Below are 17,720 nucleotides of genomic sequence, written 5' to 3' on the forward strand. Positions count from 1 at the left end.
TTGAGTAGCAATTAAACAAAGCGCCATATAAAAATCTAATTATACTTTTATCATATGTGCACAAGCACAGTTTATTTAAATGCATCATGTGCTCAATTAGGTTTTAAACAAAACAAAATCTAAAATACTTCTAATGCATTTTATTCAAAGATAATAAGAATATAAAAAAAAGATCATTTGAAAATGAAAAACTTGCAATATGTCAATTAGTCTCACTGTCAATATATATGGCTTAAGATTGTTGATGGTAAATGGCATGGTTATATGATTATTTAAAATTAATTATTGGTGTACATGTATTTAATTTGTTTGCTGAAAAATAAGAGTTTATTTCTTATTTCCCTTTTTTTGTAAAAAACCAGTCAAATAGAATAAAACATTTCTTTATTTAAAAAAAAAAAAAAAGATAAAAAGCCCACACACAAGTCAAAGACTTACAATATCAGGAATTTTATTTAATATATGTATATAATTCTGTTTTTGTTAATTGTTTTATTTATTATACCCATAAGCATATACATAGACTATAACCGTCCATAGCTCATTTTTCTTGACAATCGACCCATACGGTTTAATCATCTTTTAAAATAATTCCTTATAAGATTTAGGGAAAAAATAGACTTCAGAAACAGTGAACAGCCAATTATTTTTCACACCCAAAGCGAACAAAATGAAAGAAACGCAAAATATACTTTAAAAACAAAAAGGACAACAATTTTTAAATCCCTTTTCAGTTTTTAAAATAAAAAATAGACCTCACCAATATAACACCAGCAATAATCATAATAACAGCCATTAAAAAAAAACATTATGTTATCTGCCTCCTTTGCAGGCTTCAGAAATCATATACTGTATGCGGGCAGATTTATACGTGAGAAATACATCCTTAAATATATGTGTGTGTGTTTGTAAGACTGTTGACAGTCGCCATGGTCCCATTCACAATAAGCATGTCATTGCCATTGACAATACATTAATATAGATAATCTTTCCTTGATAATGAGTGGTTTCCCTCAGATCACAGAGCGGGATGATCTCCCCTCCTCATGAGGAAGCAGAGAAGAGCAGCTTCTGGTTGGAAAGGACAGATGTACAGACACAGACATGGGACGTGAGTGACCAACCAACCAACCATCACTGCCTGCTACACCTCACACTAACACGTAGAGGATTAAGAAAAAAAGACTTAAGCTTATAATGAAAACAAGGGAACTTATGTCACAGGAATAGATCAAACTGAAAGCAAAAATATATATATTTGGTCATGAGACGCAAAGTGCAGGTGCACTGATTGAGAAATGTCATGTGATTGACATGCGGAGTGAAATTCCTCTGCAGTTGAGACTCATCTCAATGGAGTTGTACACAGGGGATTTATTAATTCATGCAAATCACACCCTGTATTTATGCAAAACAGCTACACACTGTGCCATTTTAACTCTTCCCACCTGAACATGCTTTCCTCATCCATGATTGGCCAAAAGCAACAATGGTTTCTTTAGAAACACCATTGAAAGATGGCGACATTATACAATAAAGGCAGGTTGTTACGTCTAAGATGTAATGCATGCAGAAGTCGTCCATTTTCGAAATTAGAAAAACACAAGGTGAGCCAATCACAGGCAGGAGAGGAGTGAGGTCAGCAAGCCCTGTGGAAAAGCCCTTTGAAAAGTTCTGACATCACAGGGAGGGAATGAGACAAAATGTGCTATGGCTCTGAAAGTGTTAAGCTTGGCTATGATTCCTCAATCACTCACAGACAAGTGAAGAAAAAGAATGACGCGAAAGAAAAAGAGAAAGGGACCAACATCTGCAAGTAACAAAGCCAGAATGTGGGGAAATGTGTGTGACTTATCAGAAAGGAATCATGGCAACAGTAGCCATGGACATAGTCACCAATGACAACTATTGTTATTCACAAAGATGGTCACAAAAAATGCAAAAGAATGCACAACGGAGGTCCGCACACCACAGAGCCTCCATCGAATTAACAGACGAGCAAGAGGAGGAGAAACAGGGAAAAGAAGCCAGGATTAAACAAAACAAAGATGATACTGATGGCTTAATTTCCCCAAGAACATTGGCAAGAGTCTCAGTTCAGTAGAACATGATATTTTACAGCAGACGATACTATTCCATCACACGCTTTCCTCCTGCCTTTCGCCGTTTCTCAAGATATTTCTCAGGAATCAAAGCGAACCCTATTTTTCCTCAGAATAGAAAACAAAATAAATGAAACATCATTTGTCTTTGAATGATTAAAAAAAAAAAAGAAACACAAGCAATGACTTTATATTTTAAAAGCTATTCAAATATAAATCCCAAAACACTACAAAACACGATTTGTAACTGATCATAACGTTCAAATTACAGTGTACAAACAGATCTGCAACTTACAATACGCCAATGAAACTCCAAACCACTTATATACACACACACACACACACATCATAGAGATCCTCCTCCTCTCTCTCCATCTCTGTGGAATGGGGAAAAAATACCAGTCAAAAGACACCCTCGAGAGAGACATAAAGAGAAAGAGACGGATAAAAACGGAGATAGAAGCAGGGTATTGATAGAAAGGGTGAAAGATGCAATTGTTTCAGAGAGCAGGAGCTGTGTGTGGTATGCGATGAGAATAGTGAGTCTGGCGGTCCCAGTTAATGACGTTATGATAAGATGATATAAGCCCAAACTAGCGCACAGCTTCCCAGCAGGAAAGAGAGATGGACAGATCAAATAAAGCTGAAGTTTTTACATGTACATTTTCCCACTTTTTATCTTGTTTTTTTTTTATGTATATATGCATGTATATGTTTTTGCAGGTTGTCTGGAGTTATCTTTATTGGAGACTCCACACTGCTTGGTTGTTTTCTGTGATGGCTGCAACAAAATAAAAGAAAAGGATCAATGACCATTAGTGGACAACAAAAGGTTTAAACATGGAAATTCTTCAAAACCAGTGTAAGGCTTTACTCAATTTAGGGATAATATAAAGAATTGCTTTCATAAAAAAAAAAAAAAAAAAAAAAAATCATATTGAAACTATATATAATCGCTCAAATAATTATTTACATGTTAATATAATGAACAGACAAAGAAAGCTGACTACTATAAAGATAAATATTCATTTTTTCACACAAAAGTTTTCATAATATGTAAAATAAGTTGAAGAAATAGTTCAACCAAGAACAGAAAGCAGTAGCTTTCAAATCTCATCTGTACTTGTACATTAAAATGTATTATACAAGGTATAGATAAAAAGATATATAGATAGAATGATAGAGTTAAGTCAGAAGACTTAAATATGAATATGCACATGCATAAATAAAATTAAAACATTTACATATTTAAGGACAACTTAAATATTTTTTTATAAATATCTTATTTTGTGAAAGCAAGTCATTCATACAAGATAAACTGAACATCAATTAATTTTGGGGCGAAATATATCTTTAACTGCGGTGATTCGGTTGAAATATCACTAAACCCCTAAGAAGCATATATTAACATCAGTAAAATCTCACACTTGTAGATTTGGACATTTGACATGTGCTTCTGTACCTGTCCCTCTCAGGAGCCCTGGTATGTGGCCTGGAAGCGTGCCGTCTCCTCATAGATCAGCTCTTTCAGCTTCTCTTTAGGAAGGTCGTCCAGCTCCATGTTGAAAGTGAAAGGCTCCTCAGCCACCGGCTGAATTTGCAAACAATGCCAAAATACTGTTAGGCTTAACTAACTGATAAGGGATTGTACAGATGACAGACTTAAGGGGCGTGAGACAGAAATGATGGAGATGGAGAGGGGAAAGAAAGATACCTCATCAGAGGGGTCATAGTACTGCTCCAGGTAGGGGTGGGCCAGTGCTTCCTCCACGGTTATACGTTTGTTGGGGTTAAAGGTCAACATGCGGTCCAATAAATCCAGAGCTGAAATGCAATGGTAGACATACATAAAGAAGTTCCACTTCTATGTTAAATTGATAAATTTAACCCTAGTACCAACATACAACCTACAAACTTTGCACAACTACAGCCATAAGTCACAGAGAAAAAGCATACAAGGATCTCTTCCCTGGCAATGTTTTATTTAACATACTTTGACAATGCAGCCAGACCATCAAAATACCATTTGTTGACACACATATTTGTTCAGTACTTGAAACAGCTTACAGCCAGACCCCTCTTACATCCATATCATTTCACTAAACATCCTAATGTGCGTGCTTACCTTTGTTGTCTGCCTTTTCTAACAGAGTGCCCCATGGGACTTTAGGTTTCTGGGGTAAAGACTGGAGGTAGTTCCTGGCCTTCATGTTGATGATGCAGTTCAGATCATCTTGAGAGGGGGAGCCCAAAACACCTGATTGAGGGGCAGGAAAATGATCACAAAATTAGCACAGTGCTTGCATTACCAAATGGGTCAAATAACAACAACACAGTGGTCCTCAACTGAAAACCATTGTTTCTATGATCTATTTGGGCTTTTGGGAAAGAAGCCCTATATAGGTCATGGACAGCAAGGAATAAAATGCTATAGAATATAATAAAATGCAACTAACTTCTATCTTTGCGTGAAAATTTGGCCGGTGTTATGCAAATCTTCTCACACAGTGACACAGAGATGTGGGGGCGTGTTTAAACGAGCCGTTTAAGGAGGGCGTGGAAAAGTCTTAACTTTGATAATGAATATCTCTTTGGGTTCGAGATTTTAGTCTTTGCAACTTTAGGGATCTCATCTATGCATGAACAGCTTGTAACACTCCAAAGAAAAGGAAAACTTGAAATTGCATCATATGACCCCTTTAAGCATTGGTTCTTACTAGGGCTGCAACAAACTATTATTTTGATAATCTATAAATCAAATGATTATTAGAACGATTAATGGTCGATTATTTCACTGATTAATCAATAGAATTTGATTGATTATTCAGCTCTTGCAATTAGTTAAAATACTGTTATACATAACAAATAAATAAAAGAGACTTATCACTTCAGCTTTGGGAAATAATATTACGTAATTACAATTATTATACAATTCATTTATACACAAATATATTTGACACACAAAATGAGATGACAGAAACCTTCTTATCTACCATTTAATTACTATATGAAAATTAACTGAATGACACCTCATTCTGCCTAACATCTCCTTTCGTAAGTATATAATATGGATAAGAAACAAAATAAAAGTGATGTTATGTTTTATTTTTGGATACACAATTTTATTCACAATATACACTACCAGTCAAACATTTTTGAACAGTAACATTGTTTTTAAAGACGTTTCTTCTGCTCATCTGCATATATTTGATCCAAAGTATAGCAAAAACAGTAAAATGTTGAAAGATTTGTTACTATTTAAAATAACTTTTTATATTTGAATATATTTTAAAATGTAATTTATTCCTGTGATTTCAAGGCTGAATTTTTAGCATCATTACTCCAGTCACATGATCCTTCAGAAATCATTCTAATATACCGATTTGCTGCTCCAAAAACATTTTACTATTATTAATATTATTATTAATATTATTATTATTATTATTATTATGTTGAAAACAGCGGAATATAATTTTTTCAGGTTTCTTTGATGAATAGAAAGTTCAGAAGATCAGCATTTATCTGAAATAGAAATCTTTTGTAACATTATAAATGTCTAAAGTATCCTTGCTTTAGCATCCTTGCTAAATAGAAGTAAATAATAAAATAAATAAATAATAATATTAACTTTTGAATGGTATTGCGTATAATGTTACAAAAGCTTTTTATTTCAGATAAATTCTGATCTCTGGATCTTTATATTCATCTTAAAAAAAAAAAGAAAAAAAAAGGAGGAAAAAAAAAGTACTCAACTGTTTTAAATATTGATAATAATAAAAAAATTTGAGCAGCAAATCAGTATATTAGAATGATTTCTGAAGGATCATGTTACACTGAAGACTAGGGATGGGTATCGTTAAGGTTTTAACAGTATAACTACTCTTACCGATACTGCTTAATGGTCCGGTACTTTAATGGTATTCTTATCAGTACCTTGTGTTGCGTTATTTTGTGTTGTGTTACTTTGTGTTGTGTTAGGCAGTTGAAAACTTAGCATTTCTCTGTCTGCACATAATGCACATTTGAAAGATGCTTTGACAGATTGCTTGTGTTTCCTCCCTTACATGAAACATTTTGTTATACTTATGACAACCAGCGTTGTCTGCATCAACTCTAGTGAAGTATAACCACACTTTGGAAAGTTTTGCTGTCTCCGCCATCGTCACTCTTTGTATTAAGCAGGAGTTTTCGTACTGTAAGGGGCCGTTCACATATCACGTCTAAAGACGCGTGGAAAACGCTAGGCACGGCGCTTTCTGATTTTTTCCCCCCAAAGCCTTCCGGCACTTGTGCTCCTGAGGAGTTTGCCGTTGCCAAGCAACTATGACCTGCTCTCTCCATGAAGACGCGGAAATTTTATCAATAGGATTTGCAGCACTAAAGACTGCTTGCAGTAGCACTGCTGCTAAATTAATTTAAAAATCCACATACAGCGATCAGCTGTTCCTTCATCTTGGCTGAGCTTTCAACGTTGTTACGGAAAAGGTGAGGAAGTTACACGACCTGCGGTGCGCTTGCGGCATTCTGAAAAGTTTAGATGTTTTTAACTCGATGCGGTGCGGACGCGCCTGGAAAAAATGCGTCACTTCGCACCCACACCTGCATTTAAAATAACAATGTTGAAAGCGAAAAAAAAAGTGATATGTGAACGGCCCCCTTACTCGTTCTTGTTGTGGGGGTGTGACTGACAGACAGCCTCCGCTGCGCGCATTAGCGATCTCGCAGATCTCACAAACAAACGTCTTAATATGATCGCACATTAGAAATGTTTGGGGAGATAAAATGTGCAAGATAACATTAAAGGGGGGGTGAAATGCTATTTCATGCATACTGAGTTTTTTACACTGTTAAAGAGTTGGATTCCCATGCTAAACATGGACAAAGTTTCAAAAATTAAGTTGTATGTTTGAAGGAGTATTTCTGTTCCAAAAATACTGCTTCCGGTTTGGCACAAGTTTCGGAAAGTTTTTTCGAGTATGGCTCTGTGTGACGTTAGATGGAGCGGAATTTCCTTATATGGGTCCTGAGGGCACGTTTGCCGGAAGAGCGTGCGCTCCCGTATAGCAGAGCAGAGAGAGCACAACAGACTTCACTGATCAGAGCGAGAGCGTGGCGAAATGTCACAAAAGGAGTGTGTTTTTGGTTGCCAGGGCAAGACAACCCTGCACAGATTACCAAAGAAAAAACAGCATTAAGGGACCAGTGGATGGAGTTTATTTTTTGTGTTTGTTCCCTGCATTTCTAAAATGCTTGTTTTACAAACAAAGTCCAGTTTGACGACGGATTTGCGTATCGTTTATTTCTTAAGGATGATGCAATCCCAACGAAAAAGGGTCACGACTGTGTGTTGGAACCACAGACGGTGAGTAAAACTGCTTAAAATATCTCTGCCTCCTTGTTAGTGCGTCCGCCTCCCATCGGAGACCCGGGTTCGAGCCCCGCTCGGAGCGAGTCCTTGCTGCTTCTGCTCTCGTTCAGTTTCAGCCTTCACAGCTGTCACAGCTTGCAAACGCTCTCAACGCAACTGGCGCTCGTGATTCTTTAGCTCCGCCCACACGTCACGCCTCCAGGCACTCGTGTTTTTCCGGGAAAAATCAGTACAGACTATCTTTCTCTTATGAATATAATCAAACTAAATACTTTTTGGAGTTATGAAGGATGCAGTACTACTCTATAGGTACTCAAGATTAACATGATATTGAGTGAAAACGAGCATTTCACCCCCCCTTTAAGCAAAAATACATAGCACATACATTTTTTCCCCTCCAGTAACGAAAGCAGAACCCATACCGTCAGATCTTACTGATACTACGGTCTATCATAATTTACCCCGGGGCCATTTTAATACCGGGTTTCACTTAGAGCTGTAATCGGGCCTTAAAAGTTAGGCCCGACAGGACCCGAGCCCGACAGGTTTCGGCCCGAGCCCGACAAGTACATTTTGATTGACAGCTTTTTTAAAGCCCGAACCCGTTTACTGCCCGACATTATTCAAATGTGCGCACGCACACAGCTCTTTTGCCTTTTGTCAACAATGAGTAATTTATTCATGTTTTAACATAATTTACTCATAACTAACGTAGACTAGACCACTTGGAAGTTGGAATAAAGAAATAAAATAAGTCCTCTGTAACATCGTAACATCTCAGCATTCTAGACATAGGCTCATTTAACCTATAAATAGACCAAGGCAACAATAAAAACGAGTCATTAAAAAAAATTAAATTAAGATAAATTTTAAATTAAGATGGGTATTTGGCAATAATGAAATTAAGATAAAGGCTCCGCTGGATTTGCTTTATTTTATAAAAGAATAATGCCAACATTAGCGTAAACACTCTGTCAACATTATGCATTTAAGACTCAATTAATATTTAGTTATCATTTGAAAAACCTTTACTCACAGAGATTAGGCTAGGTCTACATGTTTTTGTGGAGGAAAATGATTTAATCCACTGTAGATGTCTTCAGCGCGTTCCTGCGCTCACTGATGGTGCGTCATTATTCACTCATTAGGCTATTCTCATTATAGACATGGTCAAAACTTTTCCACACCTCGCTCAGAGTTTGCTTTAGTTGCTGGTTCCTGCTGGTGCAACCAAAACGTAATCACCAGAGGCAAGCCTCCATTACACCTGCTCAGCATTCATTTTTGCATCTTTCTCGCGCTAATCGAAACACATCACATGACCGCTCGTTTAACTCGCAAACCGGAGCGCAAGCCCGAGCCCGGACCGAGCCCGCATAAGATGATATAAATTAAGACCGTCCCGTCGGGTTCGGGCAAAGATCTTCAGCTCTAGTTTCACTACCCATCCCTACTGAAGACTGGAGAAAATTCAGCTTTGATCAGAAGAAAAAATTACATTTTAAAATATATTCAAATAGAAAACAGTTATTTTAAATGTTGCACAAAATTACTGCCTTTGCTGCATTTTGGATCAAATAAATGCAGGCTTGGTGAGCAGAAGAGACTTCTTTAAAAAAAAACATAAAAAATCTTAACGTTATCATTCAAAAACTTTTGACTGGTAATCTCTCTTAAAATACTTTACTGGGATATGAGAATAAAAACAGTCCTGAGCTAGATTAACTGTAAGATACCGTAAAGCTACTTGATTTAAGGTATTGCATAAAATACTATAGATGTGAGGTGAATGCTTTACTGAGCTCGTGCAAACATCCACATCGGTGTAATAAGATGCATTTTTAACTGCTGCTTTCACATTGCTGAGATATTTTTGTTGTTTGTTGTTGTTGATTTCGTTATTGAGAGGAAAGCGCGCATTTTATATTTTCATATTCAAACGCCATTCAGTTCGGCTCGGATGCAGGTGCTTAGCACTGTTTCTCTTCTTCTCTTGAATTGCATCAAGGACGGCTGAATTACAATATTGTGCTACAGCACCACACTGGTCAAACCGCATTATTGCAGGCTCTAAATTAGGCCAAATTAAATCAAACGACTAATCGACGATTTTGTATTGTCGACATTGTCGATAATGTCGACTTATCGTTTCAGCCCTAGTTCTTACCCAATATGTGGTTGAGCTGGTCCAGATAATGCTTCCCAGGGAAGATGGGTTTGCTGGACACCATCTCAGCCAGGATGCAACCCACAGACCAAATATCAATGGACTTGGTGTAACCCTGAAAGATTAAAACAGAGAATGTCAAAACATGCATCCAGTTAATAGGTTAAATGCTAAAGACATAGACATACCTTGGAGTTGAGCATGATCTCAGGAGCACGGTACCAGCGAGTAGCCACATACTCTGTGAGGAAACCGGTGTGGTCATGTTCTGGGTCGGCTATCCGTGCCAGCCCAAAGTCACAGATCTATGGGTGAGGAAGGATAATTATTCTCCAATCTCCACAAACCTTCCAACAAGCAAGTTTTTAAAGTCCCTCATTTCTATATTTAGCTTCACTAGGATCATTGCTTTAAGATTAAAGAAAGCACAAGAACTACACTACTAAATTTAATCATGCGTTCCTCAAAATATCTGCACTGAAATGGATTGCTTACAAAATGATTTCCATTTCACATTAGGTTTCGTTTTAGATCTACTCTTTAAAGTCAGCTTATCTGTTTGAAGCTGCGGTGTTATTGTATTGCGTTACTGTCAATGCACTTAACACTAATTTTGAGGTTTTTTTTCTTCAGGAAAATTTGTGAGGCTTTTCTGACCTTGAGGTCACAGGTGGTGTTGATGAGAAGATTTGAGGGCTTCAAGTCTCTGTGCAGCACATTGGCAGAGTGAATGTATTTCAGCCCTCGCAGGATCTGGTACAGAAAGTAGCAGATATGGTCATTGCTGAGACGCTGTGTCTTCAGCAATTTGTAAAGGTCGGTCTCCATCAGGTCCTGTACAATATAGCTGAAATGCAGTTAAAGAACTAAAGCATAACACGGTGATGATAAACACAATATCTTCAAAATACAATGGTATGTGCAACAGCTCAGCCTACTGCATTGTGAGCCTGTTGAAGTGCATGATTAAGGATACACATCCCTCATACAATCGATGCGACGTGCTCTCAGGATGTCATTGATGCCAATGATGTTCTCATGACGGAACCGCAGGAGGATTTTGATCTCCCTCAGGGTGCGCTGGCAGTAGGTCTGGTGTTCAAATGGACTGATCTTCTTAATGGCCACTTTGACCTTATTCACATGATCATTAGCTGAACTGCAAGTGGCAGGGAAAGAGATGGTGACAGGAGGGAGTATTAAAAATAATAATAATAATAATCCACTCATACAAGCTTGTGCACATTTTAAACTCATGTAGCTTTGGGAACAATGTTAAAACAAGTGAACAGAGGTGCTTAAACTTTAGACACATTCTGAATGTGAACCTTAGGCTATTATGAGTATTATATTTATTGAGATGTTTAGCAATTGTTGAAATCCCTGCTGTGCTGTGTGTGTTTTAGCTATAACCTTTAAATGAACTTTTAATGTTAAAAAATTATTTTGCATATATTAACAATAGTTGGATTTTTTCTTTAAATAAAGACAGCAATGTTTTTTTAAAAGGGTACAACAGCGTTTTAGTTCCACTTAAAAAAAAAATTACATTACAAGATTAGTCAAATGTCTGTCAAAAATGTCAAAATTACAAGAATAAAGTCATAGCAACACGAGAATAAAGTCAAAACATTTTTAGAATTAAGTTAAAATGACAAGAATAAAGTTGAAACATTAAGCACCTGGAGATTTTCAACTGATTTGAATATATGTGGGATTATTAGCAGAAATCATACCATGTGTCATATACTCTCAGTGACAGTATGGTTGGAAACAATATTTCACGTCTTAGAATGCATTCATTATTTGTAGTGCACCAGTCAGCCAAAAATGGCAAAAAGCTCTGTGGTTTTGGTATTTTTAATATAAAAAAAGTCTCAGCTTTCAAATTCTGTTTTATAAATTCAGTTTAATAGTGAAATACAAAAACGATTATTTTTGAAATTACATTATTCGCAAAACATTTTGACTTGATTTTTGTATCGCTACAACTTTATTCTTGTAATTTTTATTTTTTTCCCCCCTTAAAGTATTATGTCAAGTAATACTTTAAATAAATTCAGTATTAAATTTTTGAATAAATTCAGTATTAAAGTAAACTGAGACTTGTTATAGCACTTGCACATCTTTGCTCTCTTGTTGATTTTGATTGCTTCCATTGTTTTGGATAAAAGCATCTGCTAAATGACTAAATGTAAATGTACAAATGTTTACCAAAATTAACACATTAACAAATTCAAAACACCAAAAACAAACAAAAAAATATATAATAATTTAAGTTGTTTTTTATTTTAATTGTTAAATATGAATTCCTATAAATCTCAGATGGGAAAGGGCAATTTTACATGTATCTAATGTGTTTAAATTGTTTGGTACTGTAAGTGCACTATATTTGTGGAAAAAGTCTAATATTGGTTTCTTTATATTACTTCTTACTATGCAGAAAATGTCTATGTCTGCCCAACCCAAAGATATCCATAGAAGGCCATTGTGTTTTATTACAGGGGGTTTGTTTACATCCTCTAGCAAAACTTGACAGTAATTTTGAGAATGGAAGACAGACCAACGCGCACAGCTCTGAATTATGCAACTTAACTATTTTACCATCATTTAACCACATCTTACCAGCAGCTGACATCTCAAAAACGATGGGATCTTATTTCTAGAAAAAAGCGAAATGTTGGCTAACCCCCTTCATGCACATTCGGCCGCACCGTAGCCACGCCTGTTTCACGAGCTCAGAGCGAGACGTCAGATTGTCAGCTGCGGAGCCAACAGCGCTGACATGCACTTACACACCACACAAACAAACAAACAAACAAACAACAAAACAAGCACAGTCCTAACATCAAGAATGACAAGTGACATTCAACATCCAAACTCATGTTCTCCATCACGTTTTCGCGTGCAGAGAGACCCTGGCTGTGTTTGAACGCTGGCGGTCTGACGGCACTTCTGAACGCTCCGAGCAAGAATCTGATGCCAAAAAAAATATATACCTCTTCATGTCGGCAGAGCGCCATGCTTTCAAACACAGCCAGTGCTGTAGAAATGGGATTTAATCCAATGCATTACTCGTAATCTATTGTTAGCTCTAAGTTTCTGGGAAGGATATGGAAGGAAATCTGTTGGGACGGAGAAAATTATTCAGTTGCTTTTGAAACTTGTATATCTTATCTCCTCTCTCCAAAGAGTGAATGTGATATGGCATAGACTTTCAGAGAATCAAAAATATTTTTTCTTTACTACGAAGAGCTGGTCAGTAACTTTAACGTTACCAGAACATTAATTCTCGCCCCGATCCAATACACAAAAAAGCGTTTCCGCTTACCAGACCATCCCATAGGCCCCCTCCCCGATGTACTGGAGATCGGTGTATCGGGGGCCAACATCAAAATATTGTCCCTTAACCGACTCCAGGCCAGGCTTGGGTCCCGCCGCTCCATTGGCTCCCCCGGGCGCGACGACTCCTCCAGCACCGGCGGCGCTGCTACTCGAGACCGCGGCTCCCACCGCAGCCGCGCTACTGCCCGATTCCGCCATCGCTTCTGTCCAAAAATCAGTCGCCTTCGCGCAGTCTTCGGGAGGAAGAGGGCCTCCTGTTTGCCTTCTGATCAAAGACGGGTATATCGGATACAAAGGCTGCCTTTATACGGTGCGCTTTCTTGACAGTCGAAGAGGAGTCGGTCAAGGCCCCCTGTGGATGCGAGTGCGGAACGAGCGTGCATCTAAAAGAATCGTGAGCGCGAACGCGCACTTCCCCTGTAAAACATTCGGGGGCGCGCGCTGCGCGTGAAAAGCTAGAGCAAGCAGCCGCATTTGTGCTCGAGTGGGTGTGCAGAATGACGCCACCCACGGGTTTGGCTACTAGGCCCTCCGGCGTGATTTACAGCTTGTGGTTGGAAAACATAAAGGGAAAGGAGAGTATGTTAAAGTGTGAGATAAACAACGAACTCGTCATATTTTCCACCATCTGAACATTTACCACTGGAACAAAAACGGGCGACATAATAATAAATTCATAATAATAATAATATTTGTTTTACATAAAATATACTCATACATATAAGGTATGCATAATAATAATAATAATTATTATTATTACTTAAAGGTGGTGGATTGTGATATTTTATATTAATTTCCCGTTTTGATAGAGGTAAATATAACCATTTAAGCATTCTTTATACACATTTGTATATTATTTATTATTTGATGGATTTAAACAAACACATGTACACCAGGGCCTGAAGACAATGAAAGGACATACAATAACACTGAAATTATAAAAAAAAAAAGAAAGAACGTAAAATAAATGATAAAAAATGATTAAAAAAACATGAAAATGCTTAAATACACTAAACAGCTTTCTTGTTTATCAGATTATAAATATATTTTAGGTATTGTTTAACTTCGATTTTAGGCATTGTTTAAAAATAATAGTTTTTAATTCACCATACTTGCATCGATATATGCTAGACTTTGCCAACAAAAGTAACACATTTATCAAATAATATTCCTCACGGAATGACATATCGTAAGTGTGAAAAAAATTAATAAAAATAAAATGTTTTCTAAACAGCTGAAAGCTGGGCATGATATATGTTCTAACGAGCAGAGATTTAACCAAGAACTGATTGAATAAGGACAACTCCAAAACAAATGTAAAACGTTTCAGTTTGTTGACCACACAAAGCACACAGCATGTCAACCTCACAGCAGATTTGTTCACAATAAGGTACGCAGTGCAGCCAGTGCTCCTGGTCGTGAGGATTGCGTCACCGACAAGGCTGGGCTGCTCTCTCACTTCCTGGTTACTGCAGCTCCGGCTTTCATACAAACGGTAGTTTTGGAATGAAAACAATTTCCCCTAACATTAACTGGGTTGCATCGGTGCATCTAGCGCTTAGTCTTTTTGGGCTTCCGTACGTTGCTGGCACAAGTGGATTTTGGTATGTAAATGAATGTAATAATGTATGTAATAATTGAAAGTAATAATTTACATTTATTACAATTCTGTAGTTGTGACACAAGGTTGAATCGGCAGCTTCTCCTTCTCTTAATAATGTACTTTCTCTGGTGGTACTCATTGTTGACTTGTGAGTCTTAAAATTAAAGAAACGCTCCGTAATAGTACATCAGTGACTTGTGCAATAGAAACCTCAGGCTTCAATCAATAGTAGTTTCTTTCAACCAATTTTCAGCAGGAAGAACGCCTTAGGTCGTATTTCCAGTCTCTGTTCATCAGCATCTGTCTACATGTCTCCTGCCGCACCCGTTAAGGCTCGTTGTCCGGTATATCCCGGCTCAGACACACACCGCTTCCTTGTTTCAGATGACAAAGTAGACTGGGACACAGACTGGCCCCAGTATAGCCCTGTTAACTACACCGCACCCACTGTGCTGAAAAAGCCTGTTTGGGCTGACCCAGAGATTGGGTGAGTATTAAAGAAACAAACAAATCATATAATGTGTGTATTTTATGTGTGTAAATTTTAACTACAATCCTAAACATACACAGTGATCATGATTGACCTGATAATGTTGGGAAACGTATGTATAAAAATCGATTTATGCTTTCTTTAGTGCATTTTCCCCACAATTCAATTCTTTGGATGGATCTGTGGACAGGAGAAGTCACGAGGGCCCGTATCATATCCAGAATGGCAAACCACTGTAAGTCGAACTTTTAAAACACCAGATCATCCAAAATATTTCAATAATTGCTATATTTACAGTGCTTGAATTGCTGCTTATCACTGTCTTCAATCGCTGTAAATCATCCTCAGTAATCCACATGGAAGAACTGGGCTGGAGGGCCGAGGATTACTGGGAAGGTGGGGTCCAAACCACGCTGCTGATCCAATAGTTACCAGGTACTAAAATGTGTCGTAATAAATGGAAACGGACCTTTTAAATGTAGTCTCTTTCCCATTTGACCGGTTCAACAAGTTCATGCATGCAAGGTATTTTGTGTATAATGAGGCAGGGTTCACATTCTTGAAACCCTCTTGAAAACACATTTAAGTTTCCTGTGGTCTCATACAGGTGGAAAAGGGACTCTACAGGACAGCTTGTCCTCCACACTAACTCTCAACTACCTGTGCTGCAGTTTGTGTCCATTAAGAGGTTGGACTGTGGCGAATGGGCCATCCCAGGGGTGAGGATGATCCTCGGTGCTTGTTTTACATTTCCAAAGTGGTTATTTTGAGTGAGCTGTGTATTATGTATGGGGCGAGCACGTCTAAAATTCATTCTGCTGATATGCAAAAAGATGGTTATAAAATTTTTGTTGTGTGTTCAGGGAATGGTGGACCCCGGAGAGCGCATTTCTCAGACATTGCAGCGCGAATTCTCAGAAGAGGCTTTGAACTCTCTGCAAGCATCTCCAAGTGAGAGGGAAGAGACCCAAAAGCGCATCACTGAGCTTTTCGACTCAGCAGGTCTTCAGGTGAGACCATGCACTTACACTTCAAAAGTTGGGAATAATTACGATATTTAAATGCTTCTGAAAGAAGTCTCAAATGCTCACCACGGCTGCATTTTTTGATTAAGTATTGTGAGATTATTCTTATAATTTAAAAGAATTGTTATCTACCGGAATATATTTTATAACGCATATAATAATGCATATAAATGTCAACATGTTCTGTTGGTCAACATGGTGAACTTGTTTGACCAAATTTAACACAAAGTGAAACGTTTTCACCCTCACGCAAAAAAGATCACGCAGATTCCTGTGGCACTGGATTTCACCAAACAACTGTAGGTGTGACCGCACCTTAAGCATTGCAGCATTATATAACACAGCCTCTTTTCTTCCTTTAGGTGTATAAAGGTTATGTAGATGATCCAAGAAATACAGATAATGCTTGGATGGAGACAGTTGCAGTCAATTTCCATGATGAATCAGGTAAAAACAGTGTATTGATGAAACACACGATAATATTTGGGATGATATGTTATTAGCTGAGTAGATTGTTCTATCCCATGTATTTAAATCAATTATTTGCATCTAGGCAATAGTGTGAGTGAGCTTCCACTGCAAGCAGGTGACGACGCAGGTCAAGTGAGCTGGATTGATGTTGACTCCTCCCTGGACCTTTATGCGAATCACTTGCATTTCCTTGAGACAGTTGCTAAGGAAAGAAATGCCCACTGGTAACAGACAATAGTAAAAAGTGCTCTCTGCTGAAACATAAATGAAGGAAATCTTTTTATGAGTCTAATCTGAATTATGCATAAAAAGATTTGTAGCTTAGAAAATGTTGGCAATATTAATATGAAGTGTGTACTTTTAGCCACAACACTGCCAAAATTGTATTCCAATTAACCAAAGATTATCCTCAATTATCTATATCCTTTCTTAATATCCAGTAAAGCATGGTTCCTAGAAATGAACCATACAGATTGTTTATTGTTAGATGTTCCTATTACACTGAAGTGAACACTACTACTTAAGAACTCATGTACGACTCTTTCTGTAATAATAATAATAATAAAAGCATCCTATACACTTATATTCTGTGTGTTGTTTCACTTTTTAGTCTGTTGTGCTACATTTCAGTATTTTGAGGAAGATGATTTGGCGGAAAGTATTTGATACCAAAGTGATTCGAGTTATTTTATTTTGATCCTCAAAAAGCAACCAGAGCCAGAAATATGAGAAAGTGTCAATGTGTTTAGTCTGCTCAGTCTGAACATCATGGACACTACGATTCTCTAAAATCATGTTTCTTTTATACTTGTTCAAGGAAGTCAATTGGCCCTAAATGGAGGTTACAGTGAGGCATGAGTGGAATAAGTACTTGCATTGGTGTTTGCAACAGATTTGATCATGTCAACATTAAAGCTCAAGAGTGACATGGGGCAAGAAAATTCTTGACCTTGCAAAAATGGCCAAGTATGTGCTCTAACATTAGGGAACAGTTTTGTTGATGAGGAAGAAACATCAGTCATATTGATTTTCATCAGGACTTCCATTTTAATGATTCTGTGGTGACAAAATCATGTCTATGATCATGATTTCTTGACATCTGGTGAACTGTTGTACACATGATGGGATCAGTTAAACGATTGTTAGTTG

General features: G+C 37.4%; 2 protein-coding genes across 2 annotated transcripts; one reads left to right on the top strand and one right to left on the bottom strand.

Annotated features, from left to right (window-relative positions):
* Window positions 1-434: 434 nt before the first annotated feature.
* Window positions 435-13,426, bottom strand: LOC127948455 (mitogen-activated protein kinase 1-like). The gene is made up of 9 exons (XM_052544895.1): window positions 12,969-13,426; window positions 10,614-10,796; window positions 10,295-10,484; window positions 9,826-9,942; window positions 9,638-9,752; window positions 4,228-4,359; window positions 3,817-3,926; window positions 3,565-3,693; window positions 435-2,883 (listed from the first exon to the last, which is right to left on the bottom strand). Exons 1-8 carry the CDS (start codon window positions 13,178-13,180, stop codon window positions 3,574-3,576), a joined length of 1,179 nt encoding a protein of 392 aa, XP_052400855.1. The 5' UTR covers window positions 13,181-13,426; the 3' UTR covers window positions 435-2,883; window positions 3,565-3,573.
* A 963-nt stretch (window positions 13,427-14,389) lies between these two features.
* On the top strand, window positions 14,390-17,154 carry nudt9 (nudix (nucleoside diphosphate linked moiety X)-type motif 9). The gene is made up of 8 exons (XM_052544906.1): window positions 14,390-14,586; window positions 14,839-15,072; window positions 15,221-15,310; window positions 15,424-15,510; window positions 15,683-15,794; window positions 15,939-16,085; window positions 16,463-16,547; window positions 16,654-17,154. The coding sequence occupies exons 1-8, from the start codon at window positions 14,489-14,491 to the stop codon at window positions 16,797-16,799; spliced, it is 999 nt and encodes a 332-aa protein (XP_052400866.1). The 5' UTR covers window positions 14,390-14,488; the 3' UTR covers window positions 16,800-17,154.
* The last annotated feature ends 566 nt before the right edge of the window (window positions 17,155-17,720 follow it).

Source organism: Carassius gibelio, chromosome A3 (genome assembly GCF_023724105.1).
Source record: "Carassius gibelio isolate Cgi1373 ecotype wild population from Czech Republic chromosome A3, carGib1.2-hapl.c, whole genome shotgun sequence".
Lineage (NCBI taxonomy): Eukaryota > Metazoa > Chordata > Actinopteri > Cypriniformes > Cyprinidae > Carassius > Carassius gibelio.

Bases quoted from the DNA above. Each gene is read 5' to 3' on its own strand.
- LOC127948455 (XM_052544895.1), bottom strand. From the start codon at position 13,180: ATGGCGGAATCGGGCAGTAGCGCGGCTGCGGTGGGAGCCGCGGTCTCG. The intron at 10,797-12,968 runs GTAAGCGGAAAC...TGCCACTTGCAG, and splicing joins GGGGCCTATGGGATGGTCTG to TTCAGCTAATGATCATGTGA. The intron at 9,943-10,294 runs GTCAGAAAAGCC...CCTCACCCATAG, and splicing joins ACACCACCTGTGACCTCAAG to ATCTGTGACTTTGGGCTGGC.
- nudt9 (XM_052544906.1), top strand. From the start codon at position 14,489: ATGAAAACAATTTCCCCTAACATTAACTGGGTTGCATCGGTGCATCTA. The intron at 15,795-15,938 runs GTGAGGATGATC...TTGTGTGTTCAG, and splicing joins GCGAATGGGCCATCCCAGGG to GGAATGGTGGACCCCGGAGA. The intron at 16,086-16,462 runs GTGAGACCATGC...TTCTTCCTTTAG, and splicing joins TCGACTCAGCAGGTCTTCAG to GTGTATAAAGGTTATGTAGA.